Source organism: Stegastes partitus, unplaced genomic scaffold (assembly GCF_000690725.1).
Source record: "Stegastes partitus isolate 25-593 unplaced genomic scaffold, Stegastes_partitus-1.0.2 Scaffold1476, whole genome shotgun sequence".
In the NCBI taxonomy this organism is placed as follows: domain Eukaryota; kingdom Metazoa; phylum Chordata; class Actinopteri; family Pomacentridae; genus Stegastes; species Stegastes partitus.
This window is the reverse complement of record NW_007579207.1, coordinates 1-21,471: the sequence shown is the minus strand read 5'-3', so window position 1 is coordinate 21,471 and position 21,471 is coordinate 1. Positions and strand designations below refer to the sequence as shown.

The 21,471-nt window shown below is 39.5% G+C and overlaps 2 protein-coding genes across 2 annotated transcripts; one reads left to right on the top strand and one right to left on the bottom strand.

Annotated features, from left to right (window-relative positions):
• The first annotated feature begins 488 nt into the window (after positions 1–488).
• On the top strand, positions 489–16,073 carry gle1 (GLE1 RNA export mediator). Its single transcript, XM_008299873.1, has 15 exons — positions 489–594; positions 1,557–1,799; positions 2,242–2,400; positions 2,695–2,843; positions 2,934–2,994; positions 3,795–4,058; positions 5,143–5,365; positions 6,624–6,736; positions 7,353–7,565; positions 8,892–9,082; positions 9,172–9,301; positions 10,384–10,488; positions 12,314–12,396; positions 12,485–12,548; positions 13,966–16,073. Exons 1-15 carry the CDS (start codon positions 496–498, stop codon positions 14,032–14,034), a joined length of 2,166 nt encoding a protein of 721 aa, XP_008298095.1. The 5' UTR covers positions 489–495; the 3' UTR covers positions 14,035–16,073.
• Positions 16,074–17,944: 1,871 nt separating this feature from the next.
• LOC103370734 (prostaglandin E synthase 2-like) lies at positions 17,945–21,204 on the bottom strand (the record flags this gene model as incomplete). The annotated part of the gene is made up of 3 exons (XM_008299872.1): positions 17,945–19,135; positions 20,758–20,875; positions 20,969–21,204. Coding segments are annotated over 3 exons (501 nt in total), but the record flags the coding sequence as incomplete, so codon positions are not given.
• Between the last annotated feature and the right edge of the window lie 267 nt (positions 21,205–21,471).

Here is a 21,471-nt window from a genome sequence, read left to right as displayed (position 1 = left end):
TTGGTCAGTTTTAATAGTGGCATGGGACAGGTAAAGCAAAACTAATTGTCATCTCTTAGTGAATGGCCTTTAAGCCGAATTTTGCAGTGCACTGTGTTAAAGTCAGGTTTGAAGTTTTGGTTTGAAAGGTGAGTGCTTGCATAGAAATACAGCAAAAAATAAATAAATTACAATTTTTTAGAAAGAAGGACTGTATTTGTATTGAGGTAGTCTCACTTTGAGCCAACGAGAACGCTATAAATACTGTCAGCAGCGAAATAAACAATATTAGCACACTTCTTTCAGTTTATTTAAAATACTATTTTATGAATTCGCCAAACTGAGAGTCAAATTAGTTAAAATAATCAGCGGATGTCCAATCCGGAACCATAAAGCCACTCAGAGGGGGCGGGCGGTTTCTCGTCGGATTGTATTTGACGTAACCCCGTGTGGCGGGTTCAAAGTTAGCCCAACATTAGCATCGATTAGTAGTTTTTGTGTGTTTTTTGTGTCGCGATGCCTTCAGAAAATCTACGATGGGAAACTTTACAAGCTTTAAAAAATTCACCGAAGGGGAAAATAAGTTTCGACCCGTACTGGTCGGAACGAGGAGAGGTGAGTTAGCGCTGGTTAGCTCGGTTACTAGCTGGTTAGCTGCCCGGCGGCTAGTTAGCAAAGCTGCTGTGACACTTCTAGTTTCGTTTGATAATGAAACCTGCTGTCATTTATTAAGTTTAATTGGTAATTTCTTTAAACTGAGGACAGTTAGCCACCACAGTAGACTAATTTACCGATACCGACTAGCAACAACAACAAACAACTCGCTAAATACATTTAGTGCTGAAGTACACACTGGAAGTACCTGTACTGCATTCCTGTGTATTGCTACATTATACACCGACTCCATTACGTTTTAGATGACTGTATAATACTTTATACTCTTCCAGGTACATTTGTTTAACAACTAGCTAAGTTATTTCCACCGATAAATGATGTATAGTTAATAAAATAAGCTTCACATTAACCAGCTATGACTTCAAAATACTTTTAAAACCACATTCAGAGCCTGATGAAGGGCTTGTGTAGTATTTTATACTGTATTGTCACACAGTGGTGTTGCTGCTTTTATGAAGTTAAAGGCAGGAGAACGTCTTCCATTTCTGCTAATAAGAAAGAAGTTAAAGCTCTGGCTTCAGTCATTTTATCACTTATTGCTGACTTGTGTAGCTGGTGTTATTAAGCCACTAGCAGCCCTAGCTTCCCCCTCTAAATACTACTGAGCCATGAGACCACACACCAATGTTGTGTTAATGAGAAGCTTAAAACCTTAAATATACACACTGCTGCAGTCTATAAGATTACAATGTGTGTATTTTTTAATCTGACACTAGTAGTAAAGTAATATTGCACCACAATAAATGTTGTTGTTAATAATTGACTGTAATGATTTTAAAAAAGAAGAAAAATCCTTTACCACTTATTATGTGGAAAATAAACTTTATTTTGCTGTTTCATGTAGTCACGCGGTTTCTGTGTTTAAATAGTCTCTGATCTTTGATCCTCTTGTGTTTCTGCAGCATATTCTAGCAGGATGTAAAGACGTCCTCAGCTTGTCTCCGCACTCTGCCGTCATTTTGGAGCGTCTCAGCTCGCTGCCTCTGCAGAAATCGTCCTTTCTGAGCTCCAGCTCCGGAGATTCCAGCCCCGGTCCGTCGGAGGAGATCCTGGCTTCTGTTTCCTCCACAGGATCCATCTCCGACATCAACACCAGGAACGTCTCACTTTCTGCAGCCCCGTCTTTAAAGAACCAACTCGAGCAGGCAAGTTTCTCATCCTGAGTACTGATCTCCTGACATTTTTCTTTTTTTAAAACTACTTTGTAAAGTCTAGTTGGTGAAGTAACGAGTTTTCCTACATTCACAAGAACAAGCACAGGAGGTTTAAGAAGAAAAATCTGTAACTACATCTGAATGAGCAACGTTTTGTTTATTTCTACTTTATTAATTGTTTGTTTACTATTAAAGCAGGAAACAAATGAGTCATGTGATATAAGCCCAGTCTATTGCGCGCAATTTTTTTTAAAGAACTGAATGTCATAGGACTTTTAATCTTGTAAATTTCTGACTTTAATCTCAGATAAATGTTGTTTGTCACAAATATTGGCTTTATAATCTAGATACAGAACATTTGTTTATTTCTTTCAGGTAATTTGTGTTAATTGTCTTTGAGTCCTGAATGTCTCCTCACACTGATTTGCTGCAGGACTTCGGCGACGAGACGAAGGATGAAAATCCAGAGGAGGATGTCAGCGAAGTTTCCAGTCCGGCGTTGCTTCCTGCCATCTCGCTGCTGTCGCCCAAAGCCATGGAGACGGCCGGACGCATCATCCGGTTCGAGGAGGAACATCGAGAAAAGGCCAAGGTGGGACAAGAAGCTGGTCGATGCACGATGTTGTGTGTTGAAATACAAGTTTGTCAGTGCACTGGAATGCTTCTTGTTCTTTTGAAAATACTTGGAAATAGCTAGTACCCACCTACTGGAGGACTATCTTGGCTAAGCTTTTGTGTTTATGTTCACTGAGACACGTGTAACATTAGAAACCTGAACGTTGCCGTAGAGTAGTTCATGCGTCTGAGACTTTCTTGACTCGTACTGACCCTGTGAAGCTCTGCAGTCTCTCCCGACTGATTTATTTTTTTGACTCTGTTGGCTCAGGTGGCGCTCAGACTGCGACAGGAAGCTCAGGAGAAGCTGGTGGTGTCGGTGGCGAGCGCTGAGTCGGAGCAGCTGAAGCGCTTCGAGGAGCTGATGGAGCTGAAACAGAGGCAGGAGCTGCAGAGTATGAAGGACATGATGGACCGAGAGTAAGACCCGACAAACAAACACGCAACTATCCTCGTTGCATGTGACGTCTCTGACATGTTGTCTGATGAAAGGACTTGTTTCCTGTGCAGGACTAAGGAGAGTATGGGCCGCCAGGAGAAACTGAAGGAGGAACAGCGACACAGAATGAAGGTTTGACGATCAAACAACACGAGGAAATTCTGTCTTTTTATTATGTTTGTTGGTGTTGAACAGCCACTTTGCATTTTACTGCACTTAATCAGTCTTTGTTTGAGTTGCAACCTAAAAATGATTTTCTTTAAAAGTCTGGAAACACCATGAAGCTGCTTCAAACATAAATATGCGTTTCTAATCTTAGTTGTACTTGTAGTGCTGTTTTTAAAGGCATCATTCTGCTTCATGTGTTGAGAACGTGGTGCATCAAAAGTTTTGAAAAACTGCAGGATTCAGGTTAAATTCATCTCAAATCCTCAGAAACCTTCTGCTTAAACCTTTATCATAAACTATGGATGTTTAAAATGCTATCTACGAAATTTTAGAGTAATCTTATTAGTACTTTCTGAGATAAAATACATTAAAAATTGCCATTCGAGCCACTTTCATCAGGTTTTTTCGCACATTAAAATTTGAGGCCGTTTTAATGACAATATCTCAGAAACTATTAAAGATAAAAACATGAAATGTTCACTGTTATTTCTCATCCTGTCATCGATTTAGAATCTGTAATATTGGACAAGTAGATTAAATACTCCCTGATTATTTCTGAGTTGAAATGTGAGGGGGGAAAAAATGAAGCCTCCATTTTTGAGCACAGATTAGCAAAAATGAGTTATATGGAGCTGCACTTTCAGGAAATATTTTTGTAGATATCCATATTATATGCTGTTACATTTTCAAGCAAATCAGACGTAAATGAGCACAGATCTTTCTAAAAACCTCCTGACTTGAGAGTGGCCCTGTCTGTTGGTCAGATCCTGAACCTGCGGCTGCGGGAGGCCGAGCAGCAGCGTCTCCGGGAGGCTGAACAGGAGAAGCAGCGGCAGACGGAGGGCAGGGAGAGGCTTCGCAACCTCAACACCATCCAGGAGGAGATCCTGCAGCTCAACCAGCTGCTGGAACCGAACCGGACCACCCAGACCAAGACTGAGCTGCCGGCCGCCAGCATCAGCTCCTACAGCACCAGGGGGAACCAGCTGTGCTCGCAGGTGTCCGAGGTGGTCCGAAAGACGGCAGAGGTCAGTTTGAGGCTCCGACCGGGTAGAAAACTGAAGTGATGGAGACATTTGTGTTTGTGGTCAAGATCCCATCTGGTGAAAATCCTCTTTTATTGTGTTTAGTGGTTGTTATAAACTTGGAATTTTAAGCTAAAAGCTGTTACGATGTGATAGCATAGTTAGCCTCCTAGCTTTACAAGGCAGTTAAAAGGCAGAGCTGCCTCTGCTAATTCTAAAATGTTCTGCTGTTGGTCCAAGAGTGAACACAAGAGTCCTCATGCACTCCCAGCATCTGAGGAACTGAACACCCCGTGGTGGATTATTTCTACTTTTGATGCCAGTGTCACCACAACAATATAAAAATCATTAGTGATGGCACACTGTGAGGCTAATGTGGCTAATGTTAGCTTTAATGCTACATTCAGAGATGGTGGAAATTTTAATTCAAACCAGAAATCAAGGACTGGGTGGGTTACTGTGTTTTCGTGTCACCAGTTGTGCTTCAGTTCAACCTAAACGCCATCCGTGAGCTTCTCTCCTGCTCTCTGTGCTCACATAAACTGCATTTTAATACAGCTGAATTCACAGTAAAGCTGCAGATTTTTTTCTTTTTCTGCTGTCAGACAATGGAGTTAGTATGAAATTGTGCAGCTAAAATACTGATTTGAGCTGAAAAACACATTCTGGGAACATGACAGACTTTTGTTAATTTGCCGAAAATAGGCAAAATATGGGAAAAACGACTTGGGTGCTCAGAATTCAAAGATATTTTTGTGTAAAATAGTATTAAAAGTGACAGAAAGTCTCGTTCTTACACACTGTCTTGGTGTCAGTTAATGTCTTCTGTGCAGTCATAGGAGAGTTTTTCCCTGAAGGAGGTGGAGATAGCAGCAGCTCATTGGTTTTTAGAGCAAAACAGCCCATTTAGAACCAGAATAAATCCAGGAGTTATACCTTCGTGGTGAAATTCTACATCTTTACAGCATTTGAGCTGAAAAACACATCCTTAGAATGTTTTTTGACTTTGATAAATTTGCACTTTACTGGTTCAGCTTCAACCTCACTGGTGTGTTTTCATGTGCCATGTTCTGGGTTTTTTGTTTAGGGTGAGTTTCCCAGCGTGGACGACATGACGGTGGCCGAGCGAGCCCTCCACGAGATGAGGGCGCTGATCCGGCTGATGCAGGAGGAGGCGGCGAAGGCGCAGGAGAAGAAGAAGAAGGAGGAGGAGCAGGAGGAGGAGCGGCGGAAGCAGGCAGAGCTTCAGGCGCAGCAGGAAGCGCAGAAGAAGGCGACGCAGGCGGCCAAAGAGAAAGCTCAGAGGAAAGGTGATGGAGAAAAAAAGATGAATCACAGGCTGAAGTGTTTAAATTAAAACTACGGGATGCAGCTTTACTGTCTGAAGTGTTATCAGGAGCAAGTCAGAAATAGAAAAGTTATTTAAAAAAAAGTGTGTATAGAAGCAAAAAGACAAAGAAAATGAATTTAGAGAAACACTAACTGAGCAGATCATGTTTGTTTATGTTGAAAATCTTTTGATTTATTTGAGTTTTGCACTTGAAATGTTAAATTCACGTTTACAGCATTAAAATTAATTTGTAGTGTACATTTTATACAAGTTAGAACTTATTAAAGTGTTGTATAGATGATTTAAGAGCTTAAAATACAACAGTTAAATATAAAATGTTAAATAATTTGACACCAGAGACATAAAAATGTTAGAAAATGAACAAAGAAACTAAATAATGATAAATTTAACTACAAAATAAATGAAATAAAACTAGACAGAATGGAAAAGATTCCAAATGAAGCCAGTTAAAACCAGAAGACAGATAAAGATGTTCACACTTAAGGAAAAATCACGAATGTTCTTTGTTATATTTTGGTAATTTTTACATTTTGTCTCTTTTATGTTCATATAAAATGAGAAGTTAACTTGATATGATGTCATAGTTTACATTAGAAATAAAGAAAAATAAAAAGTATAAGAATAATTAAACTTATCAACATTTTTAGGGTTTATCATCTTAAATCTGCTCTTTTTTCATGTTTTTTTTAATAAGAGTAAGTGAAATATGAAAGGATTTATGCCTGTTTTGAGACAAAAAAAATTATATTAAAGATGTCAACAGTAATTTGTCACGATTTTATATGTTTGAGTATTAAATAGTTTTTTTTAAAATTATTGTTATTATGAAGAAGGAGAAGAAATAATGAGTAGTTGGAGTCCTAAAAATAGACATCTTTCATGTTGTAATTTTCTTGTTTGAGCAACATTAAGGCAGCACAATGAATCCCAGAGTTAAATATTGCAGTTACTGAATCAAACTTTAAAACTGTTGGAACAAAAAGAAAAACGTATGATGGAATTGAATTTACAAAATTTTTATTTTTTTTTCAGAAACACAATGAAATAACTGAGTTAACCTTTTATTAATAAGGCAAATAAATATTTTAACATAGTTGCACTGAAAGATAAATATGTAGGATAGAAAAACTGTGGCGTCACAAGCCAATGTTTAAAACCAGACGACAGAATTATTCCTGTTTGATGTAACGTGTTTCCTTCCACCCGTCCTCCTGCAGGGCTGCAGAGCAGCGCTGAAGACGCAACGCTGAAGTGGTTCAGAGAGCTGCAGGAGTCGGCTGCTCGCTGCACGCAGTCCTTCGAACAACTCAACAGCCCAAAAGACGCCCAGGTGGGTTTGTGCACATCATAAGGTTTATCTGTTAGCGCAGAAATTCACCCTCTGAACCCCAAAACCTGCTGCTTGGTTTAAAAGGAGAGTTGGTTTCAAGAAGTCGGCAAAACGACACCATTTGTTAAAGTAAGAAACTATAATAACAGGAACGTTCGTTGTGTTTGAACAGTTCTTCAGCTAATCATGTGTGACTTTTGGTTTTGTCAAGATAAAAAATGATATGTCATCAAAAACACTTTATTCTTTTTATCGTATTTAAAAATGTGCAAAACTGTATTGTTTGCAGTGGTTAGATTCTGGGGGAAAAAAAATAATTCTGTGATTCTTGGCCCATCCAAGGAGCTGTGAGTGACTCCACTGCAGTGAACAGTGATAATAAAAAATCAAAAAGAAATCTGATTTTTCGGATGAACTGCAGGCTTTGTCATCACACAGAGAGGACACAAGGATGAACATTCTAAATGTAATTAGTAAAATATATATGAAGAGTTCATTTGCAAAGACCGATCACTCCATCTTCACAAACCTTCAGTAAACCTCATTTCTACTGAGTCAAATCCACTCAACTCACTCAATTTTTTATTTATTTTGTTCCTCCTTTTTCTGGACGCAGACGAAGAAGCTGAAGCTGGAGCTCCAGAAAGCTTCCACCATCCCCGTCAGCCAGATCGCCAGCAACTCTGGATCGCAGCTCCGAGAAATCTTCGACAAGATCGACAAGCTGCTGTCGGGGCGTCCGGTGGTGTCCGGGGGGAAGTCCATCTCCACCTCGATGCATCCGCAGGGGCTGGACTTCGTCAGCTACAAACTGGCCGAGAAGTTTGTGGTGAGTCAGTGGTGCTGGGAAGAAATAACTAATAAAAAAAAATAAAAATAAGGAAAAGTGTCAGTTAAAGTGCAGTAAAAATCAGTTAAGACCAGAATACAGAGATTAAAAACAGAATAAAAGTCTGTGATTAAAGATGTTCACGCTTTTTGGTCATTTTTACATTCATTTAAGAGGATAATTTTTGTTGTTGTTGTTTTTAGAAATGTTTGGTAGAAAATAAACAAGTAATTTCACAGGTAAAAATCTTACTATTCTCTGGCTTTAGCCTCTTGAATCTGCGTTTCTTACGTTTTATATAACAGTAAATTAGATATTTTAGTGGTTTTGGGCTGTTTTTTGACAAAAATAATGTCAAATATGTCACAGAAGTTGTGATTGTCTGTAACATACACTTCTATACACTTGGATGATTCATCCATAATAATGAAAAGAAGATATGAGCAGGTGCACTATGAAAAAGAAAATCTTTAGGTCTGCTTTGCTGACCTGCCTGCTGTGTATCTCATTATCACATAGAAGAAAGATTACGAAATTAATATACAGCTAAAAGACGATTCACACTGCAGCTGAACGAGGTCTAACTGTTAGAAGTGAGCGGGAAGTTTCTCCAGCTGATTACTGACATTAATAGAACTGTTTTTGTGTTACGTATTTTCTGGCATTTTATGTTAGTATACAAATAAGGTGTTATCTTATTAAAAATGCTATGATTTGTGTTCAGTTTTAGAAACACTGGATCAGTTCATCTTCAGAATTTGGGTTTTGTCAGAAAACAAGGCAAATTGTCTAAAAACAGGCACAAATCCCTGAATACTTCACCTAAAAAGAGCAGATTAGAGAGGATAAAACCTGACAAACTTTTTATTTAGTTTTTTATTTATTTTTAAACAATTTTAATGCAAACTTTTAGGTCATGTCGAGTTAAGACAGGAATAAGAACTGCAGAGTTTGGTGTGTTTCACAGATGCTGGTGTCGAGGTTTCTGTCTCACAGTTTGAGTAAAAACTTATTTTGAAAAAAACAAAAGCATTTCAAGATAAACTTTGTAGCTGAAATCCACAGACACAAAGAGACAAAGTGCAGGAAATGAATGTGTATTTGGGTGTTTTTTTAACACTGGTTTGGAGTTAAATAACCCAAAAAACTCTGATTTTAGCTTTGATGAGGCTCCTGGTTTTACTCAGACCAGCCAAAATCCTTCGTGTGCTATCCAGTTTAATATACAGGAGTTATTTTCTTATATATTCCCAGTAAACCCACAACAAACCAAATAAAACTTCTGCTTCCTGTTGGATTCACTGCTGGTTTTCTCGTCCCGTGCAGAAACAAGGGGAGGAGGAGGTGGCGTCGCATCACGAGGCGGCGTTTCCCATCGCCGTGGTGGCGTCCGGCGTCTGGGAGCTCCATCCTCAGGTGGGAGACTTGATCCTCGCTCACCTGCACAAGAAGTGTCCGTACGCCGTCCCGCATTACCCCCCGATGAAGGAGGGCACGTCCGTGGACGAGTATCAGAGGTGAGGGACCCTTTTTTTTTTAGCTCCGGTAATCGGGAGGAAAAAGAAGTTTGCGGCGTGAATAAGCAACGAGCGTTTTGTTCCTGCAGGATCCTGGGTTACCGCGTGGACGACTCCGGAGTGGAGGGCCAGGACAGCTTCCTGAAGAGGATGTCTGGGATGATCCGTCTGTACGCCGCCGTCATCCAGCTGAGGTGGCCCTACGGCTCCAAGCAGGCGGTGAGACATGAACTTGATGTAGAACTGATCAGAGAGTCTCCGTTTAAAAAGATGTCGTCGAGAACCAACAGTGTCGACACCAGCGCCATCTTTTTCAGAGATTATACTCAGTAAATATCTGTGATTTTAACTGAGCTGCTGTAATTATTCATTTTCAATGCCAAACTCAGGTACATATATCTGAATGTTAATTATTGTACATTTTCTCTTTTTTAAATAAATAAACTGCAACTTAAAATATGTTTATTTTTAGGACTACAACTACTAAAATCTATTAAAGTACATATTAATTATTTAATAATCCAACGCACACAATCTGAGAGAATACTGATAAGGTGAGAAAGAGTGAAATCTTCAACATAATTTTTATTTTTTTATTTTTAATATATAAATTTTATTTTTGGGGTCAAAAATTCGCCAAAAATCCACTAATATTTTACTTAATGCTGCATTAAACATAAAAAAAAACAATTTAGAATAGAATAGACTAGAAATACTTTATTAATCCCAGAAGGGAAATTCAGTTGTTGCAGCAGAGTGAAGTTACGGCCACCATAAATACAGATAAATATGTAGTAGGTAAAAATAAAGAATAAGGAAAATATAACATTCACAATAAGTGGAGTAAACATTCTAAATGAAATAAGAATGTACAAATGTTAGTGTTTCATGTGTAGTACATATAATGTGTAAGAGAAGAAGAAAATCTGAGAATCTTTTTTTATTATTTATGAATTAAAATAGATTTTCTTTCTCTGCAGCGCTGCTTCTACAGCAAACTTTCATGTCACATCAGGCTGAGTTTATATTTTAGCTTAATGTCAAAACGATGAAGTAATAACTACTAATTACTGGTTTTTGGTCCTTGTATTCTGGATTTAATCCTTGTATTCCCTCTTGTTAGTTCTATTTAGTTGTATTTTATATATTTTGTTGTTTATTATTATTATTGAGTTTCTTTGTTTATTTTCGACCGTTTTCTGTCCGTCGGTCATTTAAACTGTCTTGATATCGGTCTGTGAGTTCCAGGATGTGAGTGTTTGATGGTTTTAACTCTCTTGTTGTGGCTGTTTGCGTTTCAGGCGGCGCCTCACGGTTTGAACCACGGCTGGCGCTGGTTGGCTCAGATGCTCAACATGGAGCCGCTGGCCGACATCACGGCGACGCTGCTGTTCGACTTCCTGGAGGTGAGTCTAGAGACACCCTCAAACACAACGGTGCACACGTCCAGGTCTGTGTTCTCAATCTGGAGCTCTAAACCTGCACATCTTCACTTTATTACAGTCACGCAGCCTCTAAAAAACAATAAAAGTTGTCAGATTTTGCTTCTTTTTCCGGCTCTGAACTCTAAAAGTCAACTTTCAAACTCGTGTAGACGTGTGTGAGCCCAGACCTGATGTGAAACAGGCAGGAGCAGCGTGATATCATGCTTCATGTGTTTTAAATCAGTGGTCTTCAACCTTTTTTGCACTACGGACCGGTTTTAAGCAAGAAATGTTTCTACGGACCGGTCATTACACACATAACAAATAATAATTGGGTTTTTTTCTCTTGAAAAGTTTCATAAATAAAATTACTTTTTATTGCTTAACATGTTTACTTTTTCTCTGTCTCAGTATCGAGTCTCTTCCACTTTCCAAAGCAGCTCTCCTGAGATGTTTGTTTTTGACTGATGGCTTCGTTTAGCAGCATAAAAACTGACAGTCAAGTGCGGGAGACGAACACAAACGGAAGTGACGGGAAGACGAGCTAGTCATGTTTCAAAATAAAACACCCTGCAGACTCTGCTGGAAATAAAAATAAAATGTTTTTATTCTATCTGTGCGGCCCGGTACCAAATGACCCACGGCCCGGTACCGGTCCGCGGCCCGGTGGTTGGGGACCGCTGTTTTAAATATCAGTAAAAGCTCCAAACACAGTTTTTAAAAAAAAAACAGGATTATTATTATGATCCTCTGCACATGTACAGATGTTGCACCAATTAATGTGTAAGTATTTCTATGAGTTTTTAATTGCTTGAAATTCCTTGAATTTTCTCCACTTGCTGTGTTTTTTTGTGGCTTAATATAATAAAAACAACACATTTGTCATCTCGGACTTTTGCATCGTCACGTCCCGTAGCACCGCTCCTGTTGCCTAGCAACCAGGGCTGCCAAGTTTTTTCATCCCGAGGACGAGGATGAGACGATGTGGTAATTCTACCAACTTTTTTTGACTGAAATGAATCCAGAAATTGTGGTTTTTATTATTATTTTATTTTTTATTTTGTTTATACACTTGAAGGACTGGAGGTGCTTCTCCTGTACGGTTGTACTCGACTAAACTGTCTGCGTTCGCGGCTTGTTTAAATAAAACTTTCACACTAGAACACGTTTTAAATTGCAGCAGCTCACATCGATAATGTCACATAACTCAATCAAGATTTTTTTAAACAAATTTTTGAAGTCTCTTGGTTTTTAATGTTTGTGTCATTCGCTGTTTTCATGCCCTGTAACACAATACTCATATTTTAAGCATTTATCTCAGACATTGTATAAACCAACTAATGGTACAACAACAGATTAATCAACAATGAAAATAATTGTGGACAAAATCTAACTAGCAGAAGGAAATGTTCACGTCAGTTTACTGAAGAAAGTCACATTAAACAAATAATAGTTGTGATGTACACAGTCCGGTCTTTTTAAAAGTCCTGTCACAGTTTGACAGAAAAAATGACCTTTTTTCCACCTTGAAGACGTCATAAATGTTGTCAATCCAGTCGTCTGTCGTTGGTGTTTCTGTTCTTAGCAGCTCTCTAATGTTGACTTTCCTTCTGGCTGCTTTAAAAACTGTAATCGACCACTAATACTAGACATGATCTGATCTGGTCTGGAGTTCTATAAATACCTGTACCACAGAGAAATGAATAAAGAGCAGGACCAAGATGCATAATAATGACTCGACTCTTTACTGACTGTTAGAAAAGTTCCTAGAAATGAGTTTTGAGTTGTTTTGTTTCGCCTCCTTCAGGTTTGTGGACACGCGTTGATGAAACAGTACCAGATCCAGTTCTGGAAGCTCATCCTGCTGCTGAAGGACGAGTACTTCCCCAGGTACGAGCTTTACGACACGCCGAGTCCATCGCTTTAGATCTGTTCTGCTGATCAATGGACCGCTCAGCTCTTTGTCTTTTGTCTCCAGAATCGAGGCGGTGACCAGCAGCGGACAGATGGGCTCCGTCATCCGGCTCAAACAGTTCCTGGAGGTACGAATACGAACGTGAGCGCTGAGCTGAGCCGTACTGAGTCATATTTTATTGACCGTTCTGCTCAGACAACATGTCAAACGTCTATTTTTGCACCAGTTTTATTCGTAGAAGTTTGCTACATCCTGTGCTTGTGACACGTGTGATGACAATGAAGTTGAAAGGTCTAATCTAATCATGATGCTGCCGCCACCGTGCTTCTCATCATGACAGAAAAAAAACTACTTTTTTCATCTCTAAATGCCTGCAGGTGCTGCTTCATTCTATTATTTAGGCTGTGTTTGGTCACATTTTGAAATAAGAAAATAAAAATAATAAAAAAAAAAGTACACTTCAAGCATTTCAAGTTTGGAATTTACCCATAAATTTACTGACTGCTGTCTCAGAATCACTCGAAAACCTGAAAACATGACGATTCTTAGGCGAGTTCTGGTTATTTTTTGTGCATTCAAAGCAAATTTATTCACATTTATTTGCACTGAAAATTGGAAATAACATTCTCTGAAAGTGTAAGTTGCTCTAAATCTTAAAATATGTGCATCATGTCTGTTCAGATTTAATTGTGACTCCAGTTGTTTTTGTTTTGTGACGTGACGCGATAAGTTTGTCTCTAAAGTGTCTTCTGTGCAGCATGAAGCAGCTGTAATGTCACGACGTCATAAAAGGAAAAAACTAAAGTTGAATTACTTTGATGATTTGTTTTTACAACAACAACAAAAAAAAGTACTAAAAGGAAAAAGCCTGAGGTGTTACTAAGACTGGAAAACAGTCCAGATACTATAAATATTGTAGATCGCAGAATTTATTTCTATTTTGACCATTTTTTAATGAGACAAGTCATAAAAATTTAATTTTAAATGAAATATCACAATTTTAAGTTTAGCTTTAGTTGTTTTTCTGGACAGAAGCACACATGATTAGTTCACTGACCGTCTGAAATCAGAGCATTCTTGCTGTTTTTGCAGTTTCTTGCTCTGATAAATGGTGTGATTTTACAGATTCAGTTTTTCTTTTTATGTTATCGTACCTTTTAAACCCTCTGGCCTGTTTTTGATAGTTTAGTTGTTTAGTTTAGTTAATGAGACATGTAGAGTAAAGAAAAGGTGAAAAAGCACAATTTTAAGATTAGATTTTAGGACTTAAATGCATAAACGGGACAAATTAAAAGATAAAACAAGCAATAAAGAGCTTATCGTGAGAATAGATTCTAAATATGTTCATATTTATGCCATAACTTAAAATTTAAAGTTCAGATTTTAGGATTTAAACTCGTAAACAGAACAAATTTAAAGGAAAAATAAGCACGAAAGAACAACTCTGTAATAAGAATGAATGGTAAATATTAAATGAAGTCAATAAAACAGAAAACGTGTTTATAAAGCATGCAGAGCTGAATAAACTGTGTTTTTGCCTGCAGACGTCCCTGCAGAGCCGACAGATCAGCCCGCCCAAAGGCCAGCTGAGCTCCACCTTCTGGAGGTCGTGATGCAGCAGCAGCAGCAGCCGCAGCCGCCGCCATGTTGGATTTTACTGCACGACGCCTGTTAGGACCGAATAACTTAATGTGTGAATTTGGTGGAGAACTGGCGGCTTTGGGACTGAGGAGAAGGAGCGCTGCCGGGAAGATGGTCTCCACACCGAGGAGGAACACGGCCGCCGTGGATTCTCTGGTTTTAATCAAAGAGCTGAACTCTGGACGGACGAAAACGCGCGACTTCCATCTACAATGTGACGATGTTTATGTGTCTTCATGATGATGCAGGTTGCTGAAGAGCACGTGGCCTCCTGGTTGGTTCACATAAACGTTTCCTGGTTCCAGATCGCTGCGTGTTCAGGCTCATGTGACGTCTCCAAAGATGGACCGGGAGTTTTAAAATAGTCTCTGCACCCTTCATTTAATCTGTCTGCTACAGTTGAGAAGGGAATCTGCTGCATTTTAGTGCTTTTAAATTTGTGTCTTCAACGTTTTTTTCAGTTTTATTTCCATCATCATCCTTCAGGAAGCTTCATTAGTTGTATTTTCACCACTAGATCAGAGCTCCAGACTGACTATTTCCAACTTTTTCAGAAGAAAATGGCCCAAAATTTGTTATAAAAGAGTGGAAAAAAAAAACACATTCTGTTCACTAAAATGAAAGTACGTTGTCTTTTCTACATGAGCATCTTTAATGTCGATTATGTTCATTATAGGAAGCCAAAATCCTGATTTAGTATTTCAGTTTAGCCTGTGTGGTTGAATGCAGCGCTGCTTCTTCACTGGTTCAAATCCGGAGTCGGCATTTCCTGAATTTCCTCGTTTTGTTTTTTAAATGATCAACTGTAGAAGCTTCATCTGTGGAACACAACAACAGATCGATTGATTATTTGGCTCATCAGGGAGAAACGGACCGAAGTTTCAAAACGGATGATCTCAAATGAAACATGAACTTTTAATTGGAATATTCTCAACAGTTTGTCCTGTCTGGAGCCGACGGGTAGAAACCTTCACAAAAACAAGACGTTCTCCTGTCAGGTTTACTCAAGATAGAACCGGGTTTCTGTTCTACGTCGGCTGCTTTTCCCGCGAGCGTTTTAAATGTCAGTATAATGTTGATTTAATTGTGGAAAGCCTCGATGATGACCAATGTTTTGGTTTAATTTTGCAGCTTTAGTGTTTTTTCTTCTTCGCTGGTGCTGTAACTTCTCCGTTCTCTGCTCAGTTTGTTTTAGAAAATTATCATCTTATGGGGATTTCGTAGCCTGTGCAGGTAGATATTCCACAAGAGGGATGTTTTCCTCTTAGCTCTCCTTCTGTTAGTCTGTTCTCAGTGATGTACAGGGAGACTGATGAGCCAGTGAAGAAGGAGAAGTCTGATTTCCAGCCACATCATGATGCTGCCGCCACCATGCTTTAGCTCCGTATCTGTACCGAAACACACTAACAACCATCGTTCACCTGCACAAATGCAATCGTGTGAACCTTTAACTGAAATATTATGAGAGTTTTGCAGTCTGGCGTCCTGTATTGCAGCGAGGAGTCACCTGTGCAGCTAGAAACTAGTGCAAACACAAAACACTAGCACACGTAAAAACCCAGATTATAAGCAGGACGTCCACATCTGTCCTCCAACATCTGCTTATGTGCTGTGTTGGCATTTAAACCTTCGGCTTTACATTTTGTGCCTGAATCTGAATCTCTTGTGTGTTTTCTGGAGTTGAGAATCCTCGTGTTCAGAGCTGTTGTACTTTAATATTCCTGAGGAGGTGAAGTCGTTTACTCGCTACCGTCTGCGTTTATTACTACGGAGCCTCGACAGTCAAATTGAATGATTTTGACTTTTTTTTGCTATTTATTTTGTCGTGAATCCACCGTGTGGAGTAAAGATGAACTCGGCTCAAGATTAGACACACAAAGTTGTGAAGCTGATTCTGTGTTAACGTGGTTGGTTTTGCAGCAGAGCAGAGCTGTGGTCTATGTACACTGAATAACTGCACAAATCTATGAAGCAAATGTCTGAAATTAAACCTCATCAGCTGTTTACTGGAGATTTTGTCCTTTTTTCAAATCTTACACTCCACAGGGCTCCAGACCAACTGTCTGATTTGGTCGCACTTCTCACCTTGTCACAGGCAAAACACACATCACTTGTTGAACGTCTGCTTCTCGATAGACGCTGCAATTTACAGATGTTCCCTAAATATCCCACAGTGCAGGCAGCGGTGCTTCACATCATGATGCTGCCACCACCGTGCTTCACATCATGATGCTGCCACCACCGTGCTTCACATCATGATGCTGCCACCACCGTGCTTCACATCATGATGCTGCCACCTTCATACTTCACATCATGATGCTGCCGCCACCGTGCTTCACGTCATGATGCTGCCACCACCGTGTTTCACATCATGATGCTGCCACCGCCATGCTTCACATCATGACGCTGCCACCTCCGTGCTTCACGTCATGATGCTGCCACCACCATGCTTCACATCGTAATGCTGCCACCTCCATGCTTCATGTCATCATGATGCTACCACTGTGTTTCACATCATGATGCTGCCGCCTCCATGCTTCACAGTGGGGATGGTGTGTTTGTCATGATGGTCCGTGTTCCCTCATCAGACCAAAGAACTTTCTTCTAGGCGACTTCAGAGTCTCCACGTCTTCTGGTGAGTTCTGCTTAACATTTATATTTCAAGAACCAGAATAATGTATTTATAAAGGTACAACTGGTGTTGCATCAAACGTGTTCCTTTAAATAAACCACAAGAGTCGAGGTTTCCTTTCCTTTTATTTGACCTTTTTACAGCTATGCACATTGAGTTGGTTTTAATACAGTTAATTTATGTGGAGCTGAAATATTGCATATGAAGAACATTCAGACCAGCAGCTCCCCAATCACTTTATTACTGTACCCTAAAGGGAGATCAGAGAAACATCACCTGAAATAAATACAGATCATAAACTCGTCTCAAGGCTCCAACAGAACATGAAAAGAACCGTTCTTTAACGGACAAAGCTGCTGAGTGAAGAGAGAAAACATCCCAGAATGACTGAAAGGTGGAGTTCTGCTAAAAGGTTTCAGGATGTTCTTCACATTGTTTTTTGATTCTCTTCTCCTGCAGTTGAAAATTAGACAAACTTCTGCAGCATGAACTGAATTTATGAGCAAAAAACCAAAAGGGCAAAGCGTGCACATGTGAGGCTAGATTTCTGCAGCCGAGAGACATTTGACTTCCTCCAAAGTCGACCGCGTTACAAGAATAAATGTGTGAAACCTCTGGTCAAATAATCTGCAATTATCACATTATTACATGCACACAAACGCTGCAGCTTCTCTGAGCAAAAAAAAAAAAAAAGGCCAAATAGGGACATTAACTTCCCCAAAATAGAAATTAAATCTAAAATATGTCGAAGAAACCAGTCGAATAGTTTGAAACGGCTGTTTTATGATGATTTTACATCGTATTTTTCTTGCTTTGTGTCTCTTTTTATTCCATCTGCAGTAGTTTTGTGTCACTTTACAGCCTTTTGCATGTTGAAGCTGCAGTTTTCTCTGTTTTCTTTGGTTTTGTATCAATTTGTTGTCATTTTGCATCACTTTCAGTTCATTTTCATCCTTTTCTGGTCATTTTGAATCCAATAGTGTTGCTTTTTTGTGTTTTAGGTGTTTTTTTCTCTCTTAATTTTCACTGAATTTGCAGCTATTTGTGCTCATTTTCAAGCATCTTACATCTATTTTTTTAATTGGTTTGCGTCTCCTTGCAGTCGTTTACATGTGGTAGTTGCAGTTGTACCTGCCTTTTACTTGGTTTTGCGTCACTTCCTGGTCATTTTGCATTAACTATTAGTCTGCTTTAATCTCTTTACGGTCATTTGGCATCGAGTCGCGGTGTGTTTGAGTGTCTTCAAGGTGTTTTTTTTTGTTTTTTTTTTAAATCTGTGTACACTGAATTCGCATCTATTTGAGTTCACACAGAAACGCTGCAGGTTGTCGGCCGACAAAAACAAAACAAGTCAGATTTTAACTCCTCCAAAACAAAAAAATATCAGAAATATGTGGAATAAATTGGCAGAATAGTCAAGATTTTCTGTTTCATGGTCATTTTTCTTCTACTTTTTGTTGGTTTCTGTCCATTTGTGGTTGTTTTTGTGGTGAATTGCTTTGAGTAGTCGTCCTTTTGTGAGTCGTAGCTGCAGCTTTAACTGTCTTACCTGGTTTTTGCATCACTTTGTGTTCCTTCTGCATCATTTTCAGTTGGTTTTAACCTCTTTATGGTGACTGAGAGGTGGTTTTATCTCGATTTGCAACGAATTTCCAACTATTTGTGTTCATTTTCTGTATTCGTGCTCGTTTCAGATCTGCTTTTTGTTGGTTTTCTTGGTTGTAGCTCTCGTTTTAACTGGTTTTGCATCATTTTGCACCTTCTTCTGTCAGTTTTCTTTGCTTAGAGGCGTTTTCTTTTCTTAGTTTTCACTGAATTTGCATCTATTTGTGTTCATGCTGTGAGCGCAGGAACACGGCAGGTTGTCTGGCCAAGAAAAGGCAAAATAAACGAGATTTAAACTCTCCCAAAATAGAAAATAAATCTAAAAGGTGGAAGAAATTGGCTGAACAGTTGTGTTAAAGACTCGGCAGCTTCGGTGTGAATGAGTGAATAAAGGAAGTCATTGTAGGTTCTCTGGATCTGCTGATGCTCTAAATGAACGCAAACCTTTTACTTTTCGTGTCAGTCAAACGTACAGAAGAGGTCGGCGTGTTGTTGCCGCGGCCGACCAGCAGAGGGCAGCTTTTCTCCAAACAGCAGCTCAGTGATTAAACAGCGACTCTTTCCTCTACGTCTGCAGCTACTCTGCCATACAAACGGGTAAACTCCTGCTGCTCCTCCGACTCCCACAAAACAAGACGCAGCAGGTCCAGTTGTTCCCTGAAGGCTCTCTGGAGGTTCTCCGGAGGTTCTTACTGTTGGCTGGCTGTGGGGCTCCGGCCCTCGTGGTTCAGCGTCGCCCTCTCCATGCGTCTGTACCACGCCTTCACTTTGGTGTTGGCCAGCATGTCGTCGAAGGCCTGCAGACCCTCCATCACCCGCAGGACGCCGAACACCGCCTGCACACAGGACGCAAACATCACTCGTCAACACTCGGCATCGATTCAGGTCACCGTGTGTTCACTTTGCATCTATTTAGGGTCCTAATGAGTCGCTCTGTTGCCGTTTAGTGAATCTTTGTGGCAGTTTTTGAGCAAAGTTAGTGTCATGTTGATGTTTTTATGGCTATTTGTGTTCATTTTGGATCTTTTTTTATTGGTTTGTACCTCTCTGTGGTCGGTTTTTGTGTGTTTGTACTGAATTTCTATCTATTTGTCTTAATTTTAGCCAGTTCACGTCTCTTTTTGGTGTCTTTTTGTGTGTCTTTGTGTTCATTTTGCATCTTTTTACACATAATTTATACCTCTTTTGTGGTGTTTTTTGTGTTTGCACTGTATTTACATCTACTTGTAGTAATTTTGTCTTAATTTTAGTCAGTTCACGTCTCTTTTTGGTGTCATTTTGTGTGTCTTTGTGGCCATTTTGCATTTAGCAGTGTTTATTTTGCATCTTATTTAATAACTAGTACCTCTTTGCAGTCGTTTCTTTCTGAGTTTGCACTAAATTTTCATTTATTTGTAATCATTATTGCATAATTCTAGTCAGTTTCCATCTCTTTTTGGAGTCATTTAGTGTGTCTTTGTGGCCATTTTGCATTTATTAGTGTTCATTTTGCATCTTTGTGGTTATTTCTCTGTGTTTGCACTGAATTTTCATCTGTTTGTAATCGTTTTGTCTTCATTTCAGTCAGTTTGCATCTCTTTTTGGTGTCATTTAGTGTGTCATTTGGCCATTTTGCTTTTTTTTTATTGCTTTGTACCTCTATGTTCATTTTTGTCTTTGTGATCCTTTGTGATCCTTTGTGATAATTTTTGTCTTTGTGATCATTTTTGTCTTTGTGATCCTTTTTTTTTAATGCAGTTTGCATCACTTTCACCTTTTTGTGTCTATTTGGGATTTATTTCTGTTCATTTTGGTTGTTTTGTCACTCTTTGCATTCGTCCTTTTGGTGTTTGCACTACATTTGCATTCACTAATGTTCATTTTGTGTCTTGATTCCAGTCAGTCTGCATCTCTTTGTACCACTCATGAATTCATTTGTGAGTCTCTGTCCTGTTCTTTTGTCACTGCGCATCGGCTTTACAACCATTTGTCCTCATTTTGCATCTATTTTTAATCGCCGCTGTCACTCTACGCTCAGGTTGCATCTCTGTCTGCCGTTTTTCTGTCTTTTGTCGCCATTTTACACCCGTTTGTGTTCATCTTCCATCTTTTTATGGATCTTTGTTGGACATTTTTGGTTGTTGTGAGTCTTTTTCTTGCAGTCATTTGTGATCATTTTGTATATTTTTGAATGGTTTGTATCTTTATGGTTATTGTGTCTTTTTCTTTTATTCAGTTTTGAATCATTTTATGGTCGCCAGGCTCATTTACATCTACTTATTCTCGGTTTATGTCTATTTCTCTTTGTACTCAATCTGTTTGTGGTCCTATTGTGTCTTCAGAGGTTTTATCTCTGAATTTCCATCTACCTGAGTTCATTTTGCATCTCTTTATGCTCACTTTTGATTGCAGGTGTTTCCTTTGTGTTTCTTTACAGTTTTTATTGGCGCTAGTGTTTTGTTTTTGTGCGTTTTCTCACCAGGTCCGCCAGGTTCGGCTGATCTCCTCCCATGAACTTCCTCTTCTTGCCGATGGCGGCCACCCAGTCGTTCACGGCCTTGTAGAGGTCCTGCCTGACGTCGTTCTGCAGGTTGTGTCTGTCGGGTCAAAGACGACAAAAATCAACACTGACGTCCAAACGGCGACTTTAAGTCAAACACTGCAGGAGGCGGATCCACGCTGAGCCTCACCGTTTCTTCAGTTGCTTGGAGATCACAAACATGGCTGTAGCGCCGACGTATTTGGCGAAGAAGCCCTCGAACGTGCCAAACTTGCCCTCACGAACGATGTAGTCGAAGGAGGCCAAGGCCTCGCCGGTGGTCCGGTAAACGTTGGGAGATATGAGGTGGACGAGCCAGTCGTCGGCCCACTGACGCCACTTCATCTCCTCTCTGGAAGAATCATAACTACAATAAACTCTGCTTCTGCATCACCTTCTATAGGCAAACTGAAATTAAAAAACATAAAACATTGGATAAAACAGTAACAAAAATAAAACAGTAAAAAAAAAAAAACAGTGCAAGAGCAAAAACAGAGCATCAGAGAGGAAATATGAAAATATAAAAATGCTTAAAAGCAGCACAAACAAACATTGAGGCAGTAAAACTGGACGATTCAAAGCTGCAGCAGCTCGCGCTTAAACAACAGCTACGTCTTGAGGTTTATTGAGGTGGTTTAAACGACATCATCTCAG